This window comes from Larimichthys crocea, chromosome VI, assembly GCF_000972845.2.
Source record: "Larimichthys crocea isolate SSNF chromosome VI, L_crocea_2.0, whole genome shotgun sequence".
NCBI lineage: Eukaryota > Metazoa > Chordata > Actinopteri > Sciaenidae > Larimichthys > Larimichthys crocea.
In genome coordinates this window covers 12,710,895-12,733,282 of record NC_040016.1, presented here as the reverse complement: position 1 = coordinate 12,733,282, position 22,388 = coordinate 12,710,895, and the positions used below count along the sequence as shown (strand labels likewise).

At 41.2% G+C, this 22,388-nt stretch overlaps 1 protein-coding gene across 3 annotated transcripts in view; it reads left to right on the top strand.

The window, feature by feature from the left end:
* Positions 1-22,388, top strand: part of kaznb (kazrin, periplakin interacting protein b) — a 114,482-nt gene that overhangs the window by 45,819 nt on the left and 46,275 nt on the right. For all 3 annotated transcript variants that reach the window (XM_019262972.2, XM_019262974.2, XM_019262975.2), the window contains exon 4: positions 5,794-6,001. In XM_019262972.2, coding sequence (XP_019118517.1) covers positions 5,794-6,001 — 208 coding nt within the window. The remainder of the gene's footprint in view (positions 1-5,793; positions 6,002-22,388) is intronic.

The following is a 22,388-nucleotide window of genomic DNA, read 5'->3' as shown; positions in this document are numbered from 1 at the left end:
ATTCTCTTCTTCCTGTTGGTTTCCCTTGTTGGTTTCCTCTGACCAGCTCCTACGTGAACTCTGTGAAACATTTATGTGGGGTCAACTCTGAGGTGCTCTTAAGTGGTGACTTTTGAGGCTGGTAACTTAATGAACTTAACCTCTGCAGCAGAGGTAACTCTTATTCTTCCTTTCTAGGGTAGGTCCTCATTGAGATCCAGCATCATCATTGTTCTTGAAATTTTCTGGATTGACTGACCTTCATGTCTTAAAATAATGATGGACTGTCGTTTCTTTTTTACTTAGTCGAGCAGTTCTTGATATAATATGGATTAGAACAGTAGCTTAATATGGTTATTTACTATGTGCCAACATCACATCTTATTCCAGGGGTCTACCTCATGAATCAGAGAATGACAAGAATATGCAAAGCTCTCAACAAAGCAAAATATAGCTTCTTTGAAGAATCTAAAATATAAAGCATTTAGCTTTGTTTACACTTCACTACAGTACTACAGTATTTGTCAGCATAAAATAAAGTATTATCCATTAAATTAAAGAGTTGATGTGATGCTGTGAAATCAAGGTGAAGTGGAAGTGCACGTTTTCTTGCTTGCTTTCTTTTATCTTGGAGTAAATCTTGGGTTTGTGTTGCAGTACAGTTATGACATTGTGGTTTCAGCAGCATGTGGCTTAGTTTGTTGTTATCCTGCAACTCATGTGTCTCCACTTTAGTCCCAAGGAAGAGCCACAATTTAAGATGTGACTATGCATTTAAACCAGGGGTGTCAAACTCGTTTTAGTTCAAGAACCACATATAGCACAATTTGAGCTCAAGTGGACATTGCACAAATCATATAGGCCTAAATAACAACAATGAAATCTGAAAATGTTCACAATTAATGAACCAACCGCTTAAAACAGATGATGAACAGCCTGAATCTATTAAAAAAAAAAGTGCAATTTGTCTCAATATGTCTTTCTGTCTGTCAGTCTACTCAAGTACATTCTGAAAACGTTCACAAGTAATGAAGCATTTATTTCAGAGAACTGTATTCTGGACAGGATGGAAAAATCTCTCTGTGAAGTGGAATTTTACAGACTTCCCACTGTTAAACTGAAACCTGGCACTGCACAGCACTCCAACAAAAGAGTTGAAAATGTCATTCGCTGTTGTGGTGTCGGTTAACCCCTGAAACTCCACGGTGGCAGTCACCTCAGTCATCAACATCCGTAATGTCCCTGCGCTTGTCAATTGCAACTCAGAAATGCAACAAATTAGTAAACTTTGAGCTTAATTTGGCTCCAAATCTCCCGCTACTGTAGGTGTGAATTCCTATCTGCCAGTTTTTTTCAGGCTGATGTTGGTAAAAACCTGTCGCATATTGAGGCACATGATTTCTGCAGCTTTCACTGTGCATGTCATAAACCCAACCTCAGAGTACGGCTTTGATGCTGACGCTTTTTCGTTAGCAATAAGGTAGCTAGCTTTAATAGCTGTATCTCTGATCTCAGCTCCGATTAAAAGCAGACGGCTTTGTTTCCTCAAACTGTCCAGCTATTCATACATTTTCAAAAAAAACAAACATTCTGCACAAAGGCAGAATGCAGAATTTTGCAAAGGCAAGCTGTCGTATCGAGCAGGATCTAAAAAACCTTCACAGTCACATGAGAACTGTCCATCCAACAGTCAATACCTGGTGTTTCTATCTGATTTGTGTAGCAGAGTGGTTCTACAATTCATTCATTTGGCGTTTTCAGAGAGTTACAGGGGTCTGTAAATGCAATGAAAACAATTAGCTACAGCAATTTATTGATACTAGAAAATGTAATTTTTACTTTTGAATACTTCAGTACAAAGGATGCATTGAATATATGCATAATATATGTGTACACATACAAATCATAAATCAAAATAGTGCTAAATTTGGCTGAATTATGAAAAGTATGAGTGGTAAAATGAAGAGCCGTTTGGGAGCCGAAAGAGCCGGCTCTTTTTGGTGAGTCAAATGATCTGACTCCCTAAAAAGAACCGAACTTCCCACCACTAGTAGGCACAAGATATTTTAATCCAGCATAGAGCCAACTGATCTTATTAAGACAGCATGACTCCCAGTGGACAAATCAGGAATAGCAGTGCATTTCCTCCAGTGGGCCGGATTGGACCTTTTGGTGTGCCAGTTTTGGCTCATGGGCCATACATTTGGTTGATTGATTTCCCCTAATTTAAACCCTGCAGTACGTGCTCACTCATCTGAGTTCCCCTTCAGTTCGCCTGCAAACACCGACCTGGTTGCACTTGTCTTATTGTCTTATGTCTTTATTTCAACAAATCACTCTCTATTTAAAGTATCAGTCTTCTGTGGATGAGAAAACACTCCACTGCTCTGCCACCAGAAAGAGTCCTTGACCAACACATTGCTAAGGTCTGAGAGTCAAGTGTTTCCTCGCACTTTGATGGATTTTCCTGCTCTCACATCGTCACTCAGATGGAAATTGCTCAATGAAACATCGTAGCCCATTTCTTTGCGGCTCACTGATAATAAACACATCATTCGGATGACATAACACACACCTCCTAACACACCTTTTAGAAAATATTTATGATCTAGTATTCAATTTTACACCTTCCCCAGCTCCTCCTATTCACACATGAAACTATCCCACACACACCCTGACAAGCACTATAGTTTTATTTTTGTTACAGTATTTGGCGGACATTAGTAAGCCTAGTTGAGTGGAGTGAATATTTTCTTCAGGCCCCTGATAAGACCTGTATAAAAAGTTGAGTGGGGCATTATATCACTCTGCTATTGGGGAAAAATGGAAAGCATTCCACTGTGCGGAGGATTAGTCGATATTCAATTAACCCAGGCAGACAGTCACGGTGACTGTTTATCAATACCTCTTTTTAACTGCACACCCATGGCACACTTAATTAAACTTCCCATTAATAGCTTCAAACAAGTGAACAAACTAACAAACACAAACACTCGGCTAAGTTCAGAAAAATGAACAAAATCCATAAAAAGACTGGAGGTCAACCACGTCCCTGCACTGGTCTAAGGTCTCTGCCTCGGTCATACTGTACATGCTTTCAGTCTAGTTGTAGAGACAGAGGAGGACTTTGTGTGTTTTGGACATGCACACAATTATGCATCCTCAGAGTATTTGTCTGGTTATTGATGTGTATCTGGGACACGTCCCGACCCTTGACCCTTAAAATCATTAATTTCCTCGCATTCCACAGTTGAGCGTATGAAAGCCTCGTCTCACATAGCTCAAAGCGGACTGTGGTTATGGTTTCATATAAAGGAAGCTGTCAAGTTGTTTAAAAAAAAACAGTTGCGCTTTAATAACTCTTCTGTGTAAAGCAGGAAGTGGAGACAGCCCTCATCAGGGCCTATGCTACAGGCTGGGCTACATTTGTCCTTTGCTAATCAGGCACAAAGCAGGGACAGTGCTCTAATTGGGGACAGTGATGTGACTGTCTAGACGTTTCTAATGATCTACTAACATGTGATCAAACATGCCACTGCTGGCATGTAGGAGTCTCCTCTGGTTACTGTAATAATTGACATATATTGCGTGCCATTGGGTGTGAGTTGAACAGCAAGTTACCGATAGACACTACAGATAAATTATATGATGAGAGAGAGTCAGAAAGAGGACAGATACATGAGAAACAAACAGAGAAGCACTGTTCTGATTCTGCGTATGTCCCAGCGATGTACAATAGGATAAAATCTTTCCACAGCTGCAACTAATGATTGTTAGACAGGCTAACAGTGTGCCTCTAGCAGGGGTCTGTCACTCCACTTTGGTCACTCCACCACTTTGGTCCAGACTGAAATATCTGAATGTTGAATATCGGTTGCCAAGAAACTTGGTGCAGACATTCATGTGGCCCAGTGGATGAATAATAATTACTTTCCCCTGAATTTTCATCATCAAATTTTTATTTTTTCTAATGAACCACCACACTAAAGACGTTCCCATCAGCTAAACTAAGATGCTGAACATGGTAGACATTATATCATTAGCTCGATCATATTTTTAAATCATAAAAATTTCCATCACAAGTTCAGAGAGCATGAGGTGAAGGTCTTCAGATTACTCGCTTTGTCTGATTTCCTCCAGAGTAGTTGTATTCTCCGCAGTGAGCACGCCGTCACTGTACAGTCTTCATCATAAAGCAGGCATGCGGTGGACAAACTACCAGTGTAACCAACAAGTTGTGTGTATCATTCACTCGTCAGTCTTGCATGCTTGCAGTCCCATCCATTGTTTGTCTCTCTCTGCCATTGCGTGAATACCAATGAGTTTTGAGCCGTTATCACCAACCTCGGATGACAGCATCTGAGTGATGTATCACTCATCTGCCTCAGTTTCTTGCCAGAAACAGGATGTGTTTTCTTACTTGGGAAATGAAATGTCAAATGCAGATTCAAAGTTGTGATGGCTCAGCAATATCCGGGATTGTTTTAAGTGAAGATGAACGGTCTACACCCTCCATCTCTAACCTTTTCTGTGTGTGTGATGGAATTTTACAGCTGTACAGATAAGAATTGATGGCGGCGGTGTTTGTTTGCTGTGCCCATGGACAAGCTGAAATATAATCCTGCCGACTGATTTTTTTTTATCAAAGAAAGTACAGCTCCACTATGTTCTCACCACTGCTCGATTGTAATTCTCCTGGCCTCTCCTCTTTGTATTTTGCCCATTAGAAGGCTGTGCCTCTGTCCTCCGCTAAGTTTGCGCTCTTGAGTTGAAATGTTTTCCCCTTTTGGACGCCTTGATCCAGCCCCCTTCCCCTTCCACCAATGTGGGGGTGAGCTTTCCCGGGACAAAGAGATGAATATATAATGGAATGAAAAAAGAGGGGGTGGGAGAGACAAAGAGACAGCGGGTGTGTGGGTGAGAGGGAGGAAGGGGACGTGGGAGCAGGAGGGAAAAGATATAGAGGGCTTGACAAGTGCTTGTCAAAAGGTTTAATACTGCTGCCAGGCTCTGAGTGCAGGGACATGGCGAGAGGAAGAAGTAAAAAAGAAACAATCTGTGCTTTTCCCCTATTACAGACCTGATTGCTAACTCATTACAGACTCCATAGGGTGTGGGATGCACAACACTGTAGTTAGAGAGTTGCTGGAGAGCAGTTCAGTCCAACTGCGCACCCCCCCCCGGCCCCAGCCCCAGCCCCCCTCTCTCCCCTGGTCCTCTAGCACATGGTACAATCCATTTAAAAGGCTGCATGTCATCTCAGTGTGTGCTGGGTCCTCTCTGAGAGCAGCTGCTCACAGCACATTCTCCTCGGCGGGAGCACTCACTTTCCCCTCCGCCTGCTGAGCTGCATCTCTTTTTCTCTTCTGTCTTTTTTTTTTTTGCCTGTCCTCTCTCTCTCTCTCTCTGTCTCTCTCTCTCTGTCTCTCTCTCTCTCTCGCTACCTCTGCTCTCTTTGGGTTTCTCTCCTCCTCTTTCTTTCTCCCGCGCTCACTCTCTTTCTCCTTTGCCCTGCACTCTCTCTCACACACACACATGCTTTCTCTGACTGTGTGGTCACACAGACGTTATTCTCTATGCAGTAACAGGTAGACATCATCTCTGTGCTGCACAGCGGAGAACAGAAGAGGAACCGGCTTTTTGGGCTTCTTTTTTTTTTTTTATATGAGCGAAGTAAACTGTGAGAGAAGAAGCACAGGTGGAGGAGAAGGAACAGGATAGGGAGATAAGAGGAGGAAGAGGAAAGGGTCTTAGCTTCACCCCCTCTTATGCTCCACTTGACATCATGCTGCTCTGTGTGGATTTGGTCCTCAGGGGAAAATCCTTAAAATGATGGAAGACAACAAACATCTGGCACAGAGGATTGATGGGGCCATCCAGTCTGCCAGTCAGGAAGTGACCAACCTCCGCTCCGAGCTCTCTGCCACCAGCCGCAGACTGGCAGAACTGGGTGCCAGCAGTCCCCCTGCCTTGGAGAACCACCACCAGCACAATCACCATGATGACAGCCTCCACTACCGGGGTGAGTTTCACAGCATGTGCATGTATGTGAGTGTATGTGTGTGTGGACGCCTAATCCCCTGCCTCTCAGTGTGTGAGAGTGAGAACATGAACATGTGTGAGTGTTTTGAAATCAGCAGTGGGAAGTATTCTGGGAATGTGCAGAGGGTTGACTAATATCATCCCAACCGTTCCTCCACTGACTTATTTTCCCCTAAACTCCACACTAGAATGACAGCGGAAAAGGCTGCAGAGAACAAGAGACAGACTCAGTGTTGTTATTAGACGGGAGGGGTTGGGGTTAGAGAGCGTGGGCCAGAGCCGGTCCGGGTTTGGTTTCCCAGGCAGCAGCTGGGCTCCTCTGGGGCTGCACTCCCTCCAGTTCTGGCTCCTTCTCGGCTCTCTTTCTGAATCTGGCAAGGAGTCTCAAAACTAAGCTTTAGGCCCAAGAACTGTATGCCAACATCCCTGACGGGGGCTGGCGACACCATGGCACCATCACTTAGCTGGGAAAGAGATGTGATGAATAAAGAATAAGCTTTAAACTGAAGTTTTCTTCCGCATTCTAGGTTCATCTGTTAAAAATGTTAAAGTTTTGGCTTCATGTCTTGAAATCTGCTGCTACAAGTAACAACCTAAAGACTATGAGCAATAAATAATGTTTTATATTTAGTTGCTGCATTCCTAAATGCTTGCCATTTTTATTTTTATAGCTATATTATGTTTGCTCCAGCTTGACGATGGCCTGTGTCTAATTAAACCCTTGTATTACTTTTATATGGCTGACATCTTGGATTCATTAATGATGAGTTTCATTTTGTAGTGATTGGAACAACAGTGTGTGTGTGTGTAGGGAAAGTCCCTGTGATCTTGTTTGCCTGTTGCTGATGTGTGAACTGGACAGAAAACACTACTGTTCATGATCATATCAATTTATTGAGCAGTTTATCAGCCATGGAAAACTTGAATCATACAACAGAACATAGGATGGTATGACATCTTTTCATTGGCTGCATGTACAGAAAGGTTGGCTTGCTGAAACGGTGAAAAGGTCACTGAAAAAAACACATCACATTGCAAGTCTTTGGCCTTGGGGTGCCTCGTGTTCTGCATTTGACTTGGATATGAAGCCTGGGGGTTATTGAGATCAAACAGCTTGCTGTCAGCATCCATTAAATGGCTTCATGTGTTGTACCTACTCAAGGCTGGTCTATGTGAAATGTGGTTTTTAGAGCAATGATGTTTGTGACTAGGCTTGTCCTGTGTGTCCCCAGATCCTTGGTTAGGCACGTTCTCAAGAAATAACACAACACGTCCTCGAGATGCAATTAAAGGGACACTCCACTGATTTCACACATGGTGATTAGTTATGAGCTCTTCTGAGAAAATAACACTGATGTTATAATGATGCCCACACACACTATGGAGAATCTAGGATACAGTGATGTTGCCTTTGCTGCTTTGATTTTGGGCATTAATTTTTTAATTGCGTCTTGCAGTTTTATGGGAGACAAAATGCTGCTTCAAGCATATGAACAGTGGGTGCAGTTAATCAGGATGTGATGTAATGTGACCAGCACGCAGTAAACAAATCACTACTACTATGGCTGAAAATGATTAAAAAGAAATAAAGATTGTTGCTGCCGCTGCTTTTTCTCCCGTGCTCTCATTAACAATTAAGTAACTTCCACTAGTGTGTAGTTATGTTTATATTGTGCAGATTGGAGGCTCTCACAGAAGGTATAATAAGATAAGTATCGATCATGGTTGATTTGGGCCTCATCTGCTCCTCAGGATATACTTCTAATTATTCAGGTACGCAGGAAAAGCAGCTTGCATCAGGGTCTTTTATCTAGGCTTGTGCGCTGTATGTCACAGGACTCAAGCTGGGTAGCTCTTTTTGGCCTGTGAGATAGCTGAAGTAGCCGCAGCATCTGAGTGGATTCGGTTTGACAGATCCATCAAGTTTTCCACCCTTAGTGGCCTTTCAGAGCGAAAACAGCCAGGTTTTCAAAAATGCAATGGTTTTTGGAGGCATGTTGTTTCAAGTAAAGTCAAGTCAAATATAATTCATATAGCCCGAAGTCACAAAACAAAATTTGCCTCAGGGAGCTTTACAATCTATGTGGTGTACAACGCCCAATGTCCTCAGATGCTTGACAAGAAAAAAACTAGTGAGACAATAAAATGTGAGCAAGGACGTGTAGTCTGTGTAACTGATTAATGATGGACAGATGAAGGCTTATCAGACACCCAAACAATGAGCAGAGGTTTATTATATCATGTGAGGGGTTTTACCACTCAGAAAAGCTATCACTTCAACAATCATTTAATTGTGTGGGCGACAGGGTAAACAGTAGAAATATACTATAATGTACCAGGAATATGCACTTTTATGTGTTTGACTGGCCAGTGCATCGCCCTGCATTGCGCTACAAAAGTTGAGCCAGGTTCAACTTATTTGCTGGACGAGCCTAAGTCAACAGAGTGGCCTCATTCAAACAGGGGTTAGCGTTTTTTTTTCTCCCCCCATAGAGCTGAAGTTGGTCTGAAAACAGCTAACAGTGTTAAGTCTTTATTGTTGGAATAACTCAGCTTGCATTGAGTTATCTGTTGTGTCCATCCTGCTTTTTTCTGTTTTGTTCCAGCAGTGTGAACAGGCCGACTGACATTCCCACATTCCTGAATGTCAGAACAGTGATGTCATACTTCCTGTTCCCAGAGGCCAGGCCAGCAGTCAGGTGACTGATCAAACCAAACACAGGCACACAGTCCTCCACCACCCTCCTCTCCCTTCAAACGAACAGAGCAGAGCCCACACTTTGCCTGCGTAAAGAGGGATGTTTTTTTAAGATTTTAAGTTTAAGATGATTTGTCTGGGAGATCTCTCGGGTTAGGCAGTTTGGTGTGTGATGAGCCAGCGTCAGCGCCCAGTGGCTTAGGGAGATTAAATGTTCTTTAGGTGTGTATCCCTCTCAAGGCCGGGCTATTTGTTAGTCCATTTGTTGGCTCTGCTCTGTGCAGGATCAAAGCAGCCGCATAGACAAGGTTTTTTAATATGCATGAAGTGACTTGCTGTAAATATATTGTACTGTGCCAAAATGTCAGAATTGTGCTGTTACCCTGTGGTGCTTCAATAACATCTCTGACAGATGTCCAATGAAGCTATAAACACAGCACTTCAGCCTGCTGTTCCTGTTGGCCTTGCAATGTGTCCTTCTTACTGAACTAATCACGAGGAGTAAGAGATTAATAACTTTCAGTCTCTACATCCTGCATCAGGATTAACTTCATTTTGGACATTTTGTGTCTTTTTCCGAGCATATTTCTGTTTATAGGAGGTTGTTTATCATGTCTTATTTTCATTTTAGTGTACAGTACAATCAATCAAAGGCTGACTGTTACGACTGACCTGACTGACCATCTGCCTCCTTTTATCCAAGCTATTGACAGTAATGCATTCACTGGTGTGGTGATCACACCCCTTTTATTGGCCCTTCCTCTTAATCCATCACACTGATGTCAAGGCCTTGTTTAACATTCCTAAATGACACTGACTAATTGACTGCATCGCTGCCATACCTACCCTAGATGTCCATCTGACTCTTGAGGAAAATAAACACACATCCAGCTCAGCACTCTCAGTTTGTCTCAGGGTACAGAAGCAGTATGAAAATATTTTGCCCTCTAAAATCAATGTAAGCTAACCTTATGGGATATTACATTATTTATACTCTTGGTAGATCAGTGCCCTGCAGTCGGTCAGTGAGAAAGTGCTCATCACGGACTCATGGGAGTCTGCCAATACTAATCCATAAACCTCTCTAAAACACCACCATAAGGCAGCTGTTGGTGACTCATGCAGCATGGGGAGTGACACAGGGAACAATGTGATGAAGACAAAGGGGGAAAGCAGTGATGTGTGTATGAATTTACCGGTTTTCACTTGTATGAGCATCACGGTCGGTGACAGTCAAGGTAAAATAAGGGGCTTAAGGTTGAGACCACAGCTTTAGGTAGTGAGAGGAGTTTTTTAGGACGTTCAAGGTTATGGAAGTAAAAGTAATTTTTGCCGTAGACAAGATGACCTCTGATGATTTTGTTCATTCATAGAAAGCTAAAGGTACAAGACATAAAACTGACAACTCCCAATGAGAATTTTGGAGACAATTCAGAGCTTAAAATTCTGTACTGTGAGCAAAAGCCAAAGATCGTGCTTTGTAACCCGATGAAACGTTCAGCAGTTTAAGAAGAAGAACTACTTTTTTAATCCCCTCGGGCAAACATAATCATTCACTTTTGGATCAGGGGTCAATTTTGGATGAATTCGAGAACTATAGCTGCGTGATAGGTTCCCAATTGCATGGACAAAGTTTTCTGAATTCGCTACAGCTCTAATTCTTGCCTCTAAATGATTACTTCTCCATAGTGACACTGGCTGAGGCTCATTATTATTCTAGTATTAACAGCCACCCACTGCACCGCAGAAAAAAACATGATTTCAAATTGGAACAATTAACACTGATGGCCATTACGGTATTATCATATTTAAGAGACTCCTGTGTTTCAAGCGTTGGTGTCAGCTATTAAATTGGTCATATTATACTCAGGACTAAGAGTGAGAGAGATTTTCCTTCTTGTCAATACTCCAAAGAGAAGTTTCTGTGTGACTTTGTGTTTACAAAAAATACACTCCTGTTTTTAACTTTTTTTTATGTTTCTGTAGTATGTTATAAGGAATATTGAAAATATCCTTTAATGTAGATTAGTAAAAAATACTTCCTAAAACCAGGACGTTGTAATCTTATTATTGGTGCTATTGGGACATGACTGTATATTAGGACACTGTATTCAGGGATAGAGGAAGATAACACAACTGAAATATTTAAAAACAGCCTCCAAACTATATAATGTGCTGTAAAACTGTTGATTAAGTATTCTCCTAAAAGACGCCGTGATTATCTTTTCTTAGAAGACAAGCTGCACTGGCTCTAATTCTCTCTGCTGCAGAGTAATTGTGGGGAAGAATCCTCTCCCCATCTGGCCTGAGTTTGTCAGAGGCCCCGGGTCTCTCATTACTTCATCGTGCACATGAGCAGGGCTGGGAACAGAGCGCCAAACTAGGGGCAAAATCCCACCCACTCCAGCTCTTTTTCTTTCTGTAACTCTCTCCGGGGACCACCCGCTTTCCTGTTCGCTGTCCACATGCAAAGAAAGTATGCAACGCGCTCTATAACCTTCCCCCTGTATCCATCACCACCCGAAAACCCACCGCCCCCACCCCACACCACTCATATTCCCCCCGCCTGGCCTCCCTCTGCCACGCCCTGTCTGTGGTCAATGCAGCGTGAGAGGAACTGTGTCCAAACAATAGCCAGAGAGAGGCAGCCCCTCACTCCCCTAACATTTCTCCCTCTCTCTTCCTCTTCCTCACTAGACTTCCTCCAGTAAAATAACTAATCATGGCATAGCAAAGAATCCTGGGGTTCCAAAACAAGATGAAAATACCAGCGCTCAGGGAGTGGGAGTATTTGCACTTACATTTGGAGAAGATGCAGGCTACAGTGCTGTTTCCAAAGAGGAAGTAATCGAACTGTTTCTCATTATCCTCTTAAATGATCGTAAACTAATGACTTAAAGTGCTCACTCTTAAATTAGGAAGTTCCGACTGCTTACCTGGGTCACAGTTGAGATTAAATGTAGATTAACAGAGAATATTTAATCATTATATATAGTGTATAAGATCAATAAGTCAAGCAAAGCATATATATATATATATATATATATATATATATATATATATATATATATATATGACTGATCTGATGCATATAGTACACAGAGCTGCTAATTAGAAACTTTCAGTAATATGACCCATCTTAACTGCAGTGTTTGCAATTTAGCTGCTTCACAGCTAAAGATCTTTTTCAGTGTTTAATTTATTTTGTCGTCAGTGTTTTGTCAATTTTAGTTGAGTGTATCTGCACTTAATAACTGAATAGAGCTTAGAATTAGCACTGGCACATTGGCTGCCTTTGTTCTACAGTGGCTGGTAATGGCCATAAATAAATAATGACTCTCTAGTTATTCGTTTTGCTTTGTAATGGGATGCAAGTTCCAGTAATGAACTGACAGAGCCGTGGAGGCTGTTAGCGGGTGCAGAAGCCCTGTGGACTTTTGAAAGAGTTTCCACTCCTGAATTTGGTTGCATGGAGGACAGTTGGGCAGAACTTATCCACTTTCATGTCCATACAGGGGCAGAGGAAGCAGGCTTGTATTGTTTAAATTTCTCTGAAATCTTTCCAAGTTTGTGGTTCACGTTGCAGCATTCGTTAAGGGTCATAGTTGATGGGATGACAGCTGAACCCTGTGTGTCTTAGGTTTGTTAGCAGAGGTGACAGAAGTGCTGCTCTGTACACCAGCTGGTTATAGCACTCCTTCAGTTTGGGTGGCAGATGGCTGCAGTGCCATCACCATGTGGCCCCTGATGTAAACTGCCACCTAGGAGCGAATGAGCCTGCAAAAAGGCAGGCGCACAGGTATACAGGCTGTGGAGCAGAACCAGAAAAGGAGAGCTGCAAGAAAGATGCCAACACGAAGACAGGAAACATCTCAAACAGACATTCGTTTTCCAGGCGAGCTTTATCTGAATGAAACTTTACCATGGAAGTCAGGGAAGGCCAATTCAAGGAGAACTAAGGAGTACTTTAACCGTAACATGAAGCATTGAATTGGTTTCCAGTATGACACTTAGATGATTTCATTCCTATCAGTGAGACTGGAATGTCTCCGTATGCTAATTAGATTCATGAAAGCAAAAGTGCTCATTTAACTATTTCGCTCCCACTGACTCAGAACAGTCTTTGTTTCCCCAAATGAGTTTTGATGAAGGCAGGCTTTAAATATGGATTTCCTACGTCTAGGTCATGACTCGGGTTAAGAGGACATCATGAGACTGTTTTTTATTGGCTAGGGAGAAGAGAGAGGAGTTGACTAATGAGGATATGCCTCACCGTTATCGTTTCCTCTTATAGTCCTTTTCTCCCCCATTTCCTTCACATGGGCCCCTCATCATAATTTTGCATGCAGCAAAGTACTCTGTTGTTTTTTCCATAAGAAAAGGAAATGGACTGCGGGGAATAAGACCATAATAACTCTGCATTTCTTTGGTGGGTATCTTGTATTTATCACCACCATATGTTAGAGTAGAGAATTCATGTCATGAGTTGGGTGAAGTATTGCTTCCTGGTTGTGTTTTATGGACCTACTGGAGGTTTCATCTGCATCGTGTGCATCTGGAGAGGATCACACTGCAGGTCCAAGATTGAGAAACTTACAATCTAAGAGAATTTCCTCAACTCTGGCATAGGTAGTACAAGAAACCATAAGCTAGGATGGAGTTATGTTGAGGTGTCTGATTGAAGCCGGAAACAGCAGATGTATGTCTCCTTCGATGACACACATTGGACTCAGGAGTGAAAAAGACTCACTGTACATCTGCAATGAGACAAAAAATGAGCTCTGACAGAGTGTTTAGTATTATTCTCCCAAGTGCGGTGTTTCAAGGCCACTGCCTGGGTGTTGTGGTGCTCGTTTCGCTACAGGAGGTGCAGATAATGATCAGACTTTTAAGAACCCAACTCCCCTGTCTCCCACACGCCTCCAGTCTATACATCTAGCCCTTCATTTTCACCTTAAATCATTCAAATCCCTGTTGAGTGCAAACTTCAAACAATTGCAACTCTCAGAGAAGAAGAGGAAGAGACAGACAGTCAGGGAGAGGAATCCTGGTTGCCTTCTCAACAGTCTCGGCTCATCCTATTAAAATGCCTCATTGCTCTAGCAGCGGAGACTTTTTATTGCTGCTGGTACATATTGTTGCCTTGGCTGCAGTTTAAATCCATTCCCAGAAGAGAATGGACTAGGCATGGAGGAAAATGTGAGTGTTGAGGAAGTGCAGAACACCCCCTCTGTATTCAGGAGGATGCAAAGCATGACATTCCAGCAGAGCGGAGGATAAGCAGAACACTTCTACGAATCGACTGGTTCACGCAGGCTTTGTACAAGACTGATGGACTGAAGACATCCTTAACATCAGGAAATACTGTGCACTTTCAAACGCCCACACAGTCCATGAATGGCAAATGCTTTTACATATGCACATGCAAATACAAATACAACAGAATATACTGAAGGACTTGGACATCAAATGTATCTCTAGTATCACTAATTCCTACAGCAGCCTTTGTGTCATCACGCACAGCTCGGTCAGAATTAGTGCTAAAATTATTCGTCAATCCACTGATGAGCAACTGAAAATGAATGAGCAGTATCTTTGATAACCGATGTTTAGTTTTTTTGAAGCAAAAACACTGAAAAATCACAATCTATAGATCCTCTAAATGTAAACATTTACTGGTTTTCTTCTGGTTTTAACTGCAGATCTTTGGATTTTAGACAAAACTCTTTAAATATGTGAGCTTGGATTTTGCAAAATACAGCATAAATTAACAATTAAGAAAATAATCAGCAGATTAATATACAACTATTTTAATAATCAAATGGATGTGGCTTGTGAAACAAAGATGTAAAACAGTTTTCAGCCTCAAAACGTGACAATTTTCTGCTTTTTTTTGCTGTTTTGAATTTTCATTTTGGGTTTGGAAAACTGTGACAGATTTAGTTCACTATTTTTTCCACATTTCGTTATTTTGTTAATAACAGATTGCAACCAAATCTTGATAATAAAAGTAAACACTGCTTGATACCCTCGTCAGTATATACTGTAAGTCTGCAGTCTTGACACACTGTTTCTCTGAGAACGACAGATGGCTCTCACTGCGACACACCTCAGTGTTTAGCTCCCACTGAGCGCCACTGCTCAGGTTATTTTCAATTACGCTAAAATGAATCAATTCACTGTTTGAATTTATCATTAGGGAGAACATGGATTTCACAAATTACATTACGCACTCCTGACAATGCAATCTGTTAAAATAGTGACACAGGATGTGACTAAACTTTTTCTGGCTCCGTCTATCTGAATAAAAGCTCCTTGTTATGAAACCAAACCACTAACTTCACCATCCCATCTTCATTGGTTTTATTTTCATTATTGAATTCCCTTTTTTGCTCAAATTTCTCTTTTACTTATTTGATTCATTCCACCGTGTCCTTTTTTAGGCAGAAACCCATAACCAGTTATTACAAAACAGTACAACATTACATTTTAATGTTTCTGTTGACGCGTCATCACCATCATCTCTCCAGGCCCCCTGAAATGTTAACATGAAGCATGTAAGTGGGCTCCATCCCTGAATTATTTTTGGTTTGTAGCCTGAAGGCATTAGTGTTGAAAGCATGCCTTTCTGTTTTCTCCTGCTGAGGAGGTTCTGTACAAATATTTATCAGGTCACCAATTACTGTACCCCGTGTGCTCAGGCATAGACAACCACAAACACACTGTGGCTCTGTTGTGTATGCATTCCTGTAAATTTGTTTATTGTCTGACTAAATCCTACCTCAAACCATATGTGCTTCATAAATATCCCAGAAGACAGGCCAGTCCTTCTTGATGCTTACATCTATTGTTGGAAGCATGTTTGTGCATTCATATTGTAGAGGGAGGCAATTCAAAGAGGTATCTTTATCACCAGGCTTTAAAGTGGCTCACAGCTAGCAGGCAGTCTGATCAATGACCAGAGAGATTGCTTTCTTTTTCTGAAAAGCATCTATTTTCAACCTCAATTTTCCACATAAAAGGATCTGATTACCTACCACATGTTAATTTCACGTTAGTTACTCTCATTGTGCCTTTTTTTAAAATTAGGATACATCTTCATCCTCAATTAAAACAAACACACCAAAAATAAAACTGCTAATCTATTTAATATGATGGAACTATATTTCCCAAATTAACTATACTTATATGCATGGGCTACTCAATGAAATTGCCGTGGGTCATTTGATCAAGAATTATGCATACTGCAATGAAACTAAGAATTAAAGCAATCAGCGATTTCTATTCAGTTCAGCATTTCTATTTAGTTTTGAAGTATCTAGTTCCCATTATGACTACACCAAGAATAAAGAAGGCTGTATTTATAATCCTAGCAGGCTACTGCTGAGTTAAACTCATTATTTGTATCCACATTATTTCGCTTTTCATGCATAGCAATAAGACAAATTAATTTGTATGGCTCCACGCTGCAGTGGTTCCCTCTGTTGATTGAATGGTATGCCATTTTCTCATCTGATGGGTCACTTTTAGTAGCTGATGCTTTGATTAAACAGTTCTATTCTATATAATTTATTATTAAGAAATATGTCTTTGTCATCATTGAGTAACAGCAGTCCTGTCTTTGGTCCATTTGCGGTAAAGATGAACTTTATAAATAGCTCTTAGTCTGATACATCATCATTATACTTTATGTTTTGGCCAATAAAATTTTGTCAGCAGTGCCAGTTGATACTTGCTAAATGCTAAATGGATGCTAAATATCCTTTTGTTTCCAGCACTTACAACATTATATCATTAGACTTTACATGATGTGTGATATCTAATATCTGGGGGTGGGGTATTTATATATTTGGACACAAAACATTTAGGCCTACACTACCCATTATCTGATTAGAAAGGTTTTTATTTAATAATTGTATTCCTTAACTGTGCATTTTTATCCTAATATCAACAATGTGAGTGTCAGGCAAGGTGAATGGTTGATCTAACTCATGTCAGGACACCATAGCACTATACTTTTCCAAACAACATCTGTGCATGTTCAGCTAAGTGGCAGCCCTTAGGACTACTTTTTTTTTGGCAATTGGCAGTTCATTATGTACCCTCAGCTAGAAATAATGTAGTCGAACAACCCTGCAATAAATCAATCAAGAGATGTTGTTTCAGCTAAATGAAAATTTTGGAGGCCATAGTTTTTGTTTTGAATTATAATGAGAGGTGTTTCTAATATTCTGTCTTGTCTGACCGTATTGATATAAATGTGGTGGACAAAATACATCTAATTAATTGCATTTCTTGCATTTTGCCTCTTTGCCAGGGATCTTTAGCAAGTAAACCTGGCTCTGCACCAACTTTCCATAAAAAAGTTATTTTTCTACTACTTTCCACCTCCAAGCCGTGATAACTCCAGTGATGTCACAAAAAAACGGATGTTGTGCAATTGTTTTCACAGGCTGTGTAGTTCTTCTTGTGACTGCTTTGACATATAAAATTGGTGGAGTGTCCGTTTATGGGTTATCATCCTTGTAATTTTCCCTCCTCTGTCATATAGAATTATTACTGCAGCCACTATTGGCCGTCACATAGTTCGGATGACAGCTTAGACGACTGGACGAAAGTGATGGAATCTTCCGTTCGGGCCGCTGTGCACAATGACTTCCATTCAACATGGCCGCCATTACTTGAAGTGGTGTGGTTTTTTTGAAGGCGGGTTTCAGATTCAGGGGTTTCCCACAGACTCCCCTAATTAACCACGGCAAGAGACTCAGCTACTCTCGCCGTCCAGGAATGTGCTCCCAAAGCCCCAAGTATGCCTCTGTTCCATCCCTGCTGCAAATCCTCCTTATTTCAAAATCATGTGCACCAGAGACGCTAATGAGAGCAAAACTAAAGCAGCTTATTTCATGGTATTACAGAGTTAGACCATCAAATATATCTGCTGTGAAGGGATAGAAGCTGTCTCCCGTACCTGTATTTTACTGATTCGAGTTTACCTATGGGTCTAGTCTCAGGCAGGTACCGGTGCTATGATACATTTTTCCATGGCCATTGTGTGTCAGCTGAGACAGGCTCTATTACTTTCTCTTTATGAGGTTAATGTGTGCCACAGGGCTGCAGAACGTCCACTGCTTTGTCAAAAGACTGGTCTGAATGAGACGAGCTGGGTGTGTGTGTGTGTGTGTGTGTGTCATTTCCTGTCCACAGTGAGGTCCTGAAGCAAAAACTAGAAGAGGTGAGGAGAGGCAAAGGGGATAAATATCAGAGGTTATGAGAGAAGAGAGGACAGAAGAGGAGAGAAGAGGAGAAATTTCAGACCTAGCTCCATTAATAGACCCTGTGTGCTGCTGAATTGATTCTGAGGTCAGTCCATAAAGCACACTGCCTGAGCACTGTACTAACAGTGGCATCATTATGGTGTTATTAGTGCAGAGGGGAGGATTGGCAAAAAAAAGGGGGCCAGGCAGGGCTGTGGGAGTAATTTACAGGTGTGTTAAACACGACTGCTGTTGAGTGAAAATAGCCATGGCGATGGTCAGACCGCTTCTGTCGCGCTGCTGTTAATAGCTTCATAGGGTATCTGAACAGTGTGAGTGTTTCATGTGTTCTTTTTCTGCACCCATATGTTCTATGCACTGTCACATGAGCCCAATTGGAGAATCATACATGTGTATGTTGACTTGGATAACTGTACTGAACTGAACTAGTATTTAGATCATTTACTGGAGTAAAAGTATCACACAATGAAAATACTCCATTAGAAGTAAATGTCCAAGTCGCAGTTCTACTGTGTAAAACGACAGAAATATTTCCAACAAAATGTACTTTAAGTATTAAAAGTAAACTATGGTCCATGTAGCAACCACTATCAATGAAAAAAGGTCACTAGGAGGCTGAACCAGCTTTACTGTGACCCATTCACATCAGATACATTGTAAGTGTTTATTGAACGGAAGAATAAAAACAAAGCTTAACTTAACTAGACGGAAACTATCCAAGCCCTACTCACCTTCTTTGTCTGAATCCTGCCACCAAGTGAACAATTAATAAGGTGAAACAACACGACCGCACCACCTGTGCCAATTACCGGAAATGATAGCAATCCAGAGAATATGTGCAATCAAAACAAATAACAACAAAAGCCAAATACACGTTTTGGATAATTTTTTGGATGGTTTTTATTAAGCATTAACATGTATGCAAGACTTGATTGTTGTAGTTGGATGAGTTGATATTTTGGGGGTATTTTAATCTATAATATATATTATATGTTATCTATGCTCAAACTGAAGAGCAACTATAGCTGTAAAATTATCACCATAGAGTAAAATGTATATTATAACATTGTACATTGTACTTACTACTTTTAGTAAGTAAATGTACTTTAATTCAGATCACAGTTCACCAGGTGTGAAAGATTCACATAGCTGTCAAAGGCATGCCTTTCACAGTATAAACCAATCCCTGCAAGGTAGCAGCGGACAAAAGAAGTGTTACTGTGTCTGACACTCGCTCACACCTCATATGACGCTAAAAGCAGAACAAGATAAATAAAACAAATAAAAATTCAGTTCAATAAAAATAAGCCACAAAAAGTAAATCTCAATATCTGTACCAGCAGGACTGATGAGGCCCTCTACAGGCTCCCTGTAAATGGACTCACTGCCTGCTCCACGTGGACTCAATTTGAGGAGCTGGTATTCACTGTTAAGCTCAAGTGACCATTAATTCCTGTTAATCAATGCAACTTTTCCTTATTAGTCGTGTTGTGACCTTTAAACAAGTTAACACAGGCCCAGTAGGGATTAAAATGGTTTGTACTCACACTGTGCTGCCTTTATAAATAAATGAAAAGCTATGTGAATACCTGGAGCAGGAGAGCTGTACAGTAATTATTAAGGTTGTTTTCACTTCATAGACCTAGAGGATACGTGAATACGAGACTTATTCTGAATCGGAAATTATCATAAGGTGCTCTCGTGGAAGTGAAAGTGTGTTTTTGTTGTACATTCCTGTTCCCTTAAGCTAATTGTCTCTTCTTCTTTGCTTTTCCCAACACCGTTACAGTCATGGGGGAATTCCAAACATCTCAGTGCTGAGTCAAAACGTGCTTCGAAATTACATCTAATTTCTGAGAGGTTTATGGTTTCATGGTTTGTTGTGTGTTTTGCAAGAAGGAATGTTGGAATTTGAGTCTTTCCAGATATGTCATCAATCTCACGCGCATAAACTGTTTGGACAACTGAAGCCAGACCGTATACACACTGCTCGTGACACGAGTCCAGCCCTTTATACCCGAGCATCTGAGTGTTTGGTTTTAATATTCTGTGTTCCAACAAGGAAATGTTGAGAAACAAGACTTTAGTTAGTGTCTGCACATTTATGAATATTTTGATGTCTCTGCATTGCTTTCATTTAGAGCTGTGAGATATTTCTCATGGTGTCACAAACACACTCGTCTCTAATTTTTCTTGTCTTTGTGCTTACTATGACTTAAACTGCAACATATGTGCACACTGATTTATAATCTTTCACAGGCATTAAATCTATTCTCTGTAGGTCTGCTGATGGATGAATAGGGGAGAAAAAGAAATAGAGAGAGATAAGAAAATAAGAGAGATGATATGGAACAGACACGATGATATGAAAGGGCAAAACTCTGAGACTTTCAACAGACCAATGAGCTGCGATGTGAAGAGCAGCAGAGCACTGTGAGAGACAGGTAATGAATGTGTGGTAATACACCTCCAGACCTTAATTGGTTTGAATGAACAGGCTGGAGAGGCTCTTCCATCAGACTGTGGATGAGCAGACTGTCAGGTGACAAGCCAGGGGGAGAGGACTAATTGGTTCTCTCCTCCAGACATAGCTCCTGTTTTTCTTCATGTCGCTGACAGAAACCGTCGTGGTTGGCTGAGTAGGTTGCTATGAGCCTAAAGCCTCATTGTTTATATCTCTATCTGCTTGTGCTTACGTTCATAAATGAACAAGCTCTGTGCATGTTCAGATGCTGCTTACTTTTCTTATTTGAATCTGTACTGAATAGAAAAGGCTACATTTACACGTGCTGAAAATGTTTCTTGAAATACTGAAAGAAGTTGGCGTCACAACTTTGGCGTCAACACTTTCATGATGTGACAATCCAGTTGTTGAGGTTGGGTTTAGGGAAAGATCATGGTTTGGGTTAAATGACTACTTCATTAAGGTTAGGGGACATTCTGGTTACGGTTAGTGGAATGGCTACGCTTAAATAAACATATTTTCAATAAAAAAAACCTTGCCCGTCAGTTAAAAATGGGGAAACAAACTGTGGTGAAGTCCAATAGTGTGTTTGACTACTCACCTCTTAATTATCGCTCTAGAATAACGCCACCCGACCTCCCCCTTTGCTCCCGCCATAGATTATACCACTGCTAGAGGGCTTTGTCACTAGATTGTAATAAAATGTGGGGGCACTCGCTGATGCTGTCATTTTTCTGAGGACAGTCTCATAGTATCACTTTAAAGCGAAAGTGCTGAAATGAGTTGAGATGTCAGTCGTGAAACGTAGATAATAAACTGCATTGGAAGTTTCAGGTGACGTGGAGTTCCAGTCCAAGTGTATGAACTAAAAGAAGGTGTCAGTGGAAGTGTCGGCTGAGGTGTGTAAGCTCTGATAGCAGTCGGAGCAAATTGTGCATGAACAGTGGAAGTTGTGAGCTGAGGAAACTGTTGAAGGTGAGGGCATTGAAAGGAGCTGAATCAGATCAAAACATCAGATCAAAAGAAAGAGATGAATGCAGCTGAAATGAGAGTAAACGTTTAAGTGGTGAACGCAATCGATTTGTCATTTTAACTGAGTTTGAAAAAGTCCATAATAATAATAAAAAAAAGATATAAATACAAGAGCGTAATAACTACTATAACTGCACGGTGTTGTCTGAACTGTAAACACACAGAGGTACAGCGTCCCTCACAGTGTTAACAGTATTTGAGCACACATTTAGTTGACTTATCTGATTCCTGCACTTGTACAGTGCTGGTTAAGTACTCTCAGGGGAGACAGCGTATCGACGTCATTTGATTTCTCCGACAGCAGTGTGAGATACTGAAGTGGCTGTTAAAATGCAGACAGTGGTTACAAGTGAGTGTCTCATTTTCTGGTGCAAATGTACTCTTGGTTTTAGAGGCTGTGGAGACATTGTTGCTGCCGTGCTATAGGCTCCAAGAGGAGTGGATGCAATCCCTTAATGCTGCTGGTATCAAAGGATTACACCAAGATTGTCTCAGTCCTTACATATGTCTCTGTGTCAGTATCAGGTATTAGCTTTCTAATATAGTCTACTTTAACTGTCTGATTACACAGCTGGAGGGTGAAGGTCCCGGATTAGGAATGACTGTAAGCCAGCAGTTATCAGTGTCTTTGGCCTGTAGAGGAATGTCCCATCTGCCATACTGGGATTGTTGGAAGACCGGGATCAGGGGGTGGGCAAGACCATCACAGGGTGCCACAGGGTAAGCTTTACCATAGTGGGGGATTGAAATAATGGGAGGGCGTGGACAGATGGTAATCTGTATCCCATCCGTCGTTCCGTTGTCGTCGTTGTTGCAGCAACAGTGAGAAGGTTCGGACAGAGAGATCATCATCGATATGGATTTTGCCTTCGTGTTGAGGCCTGAGAAGATGTTGAGG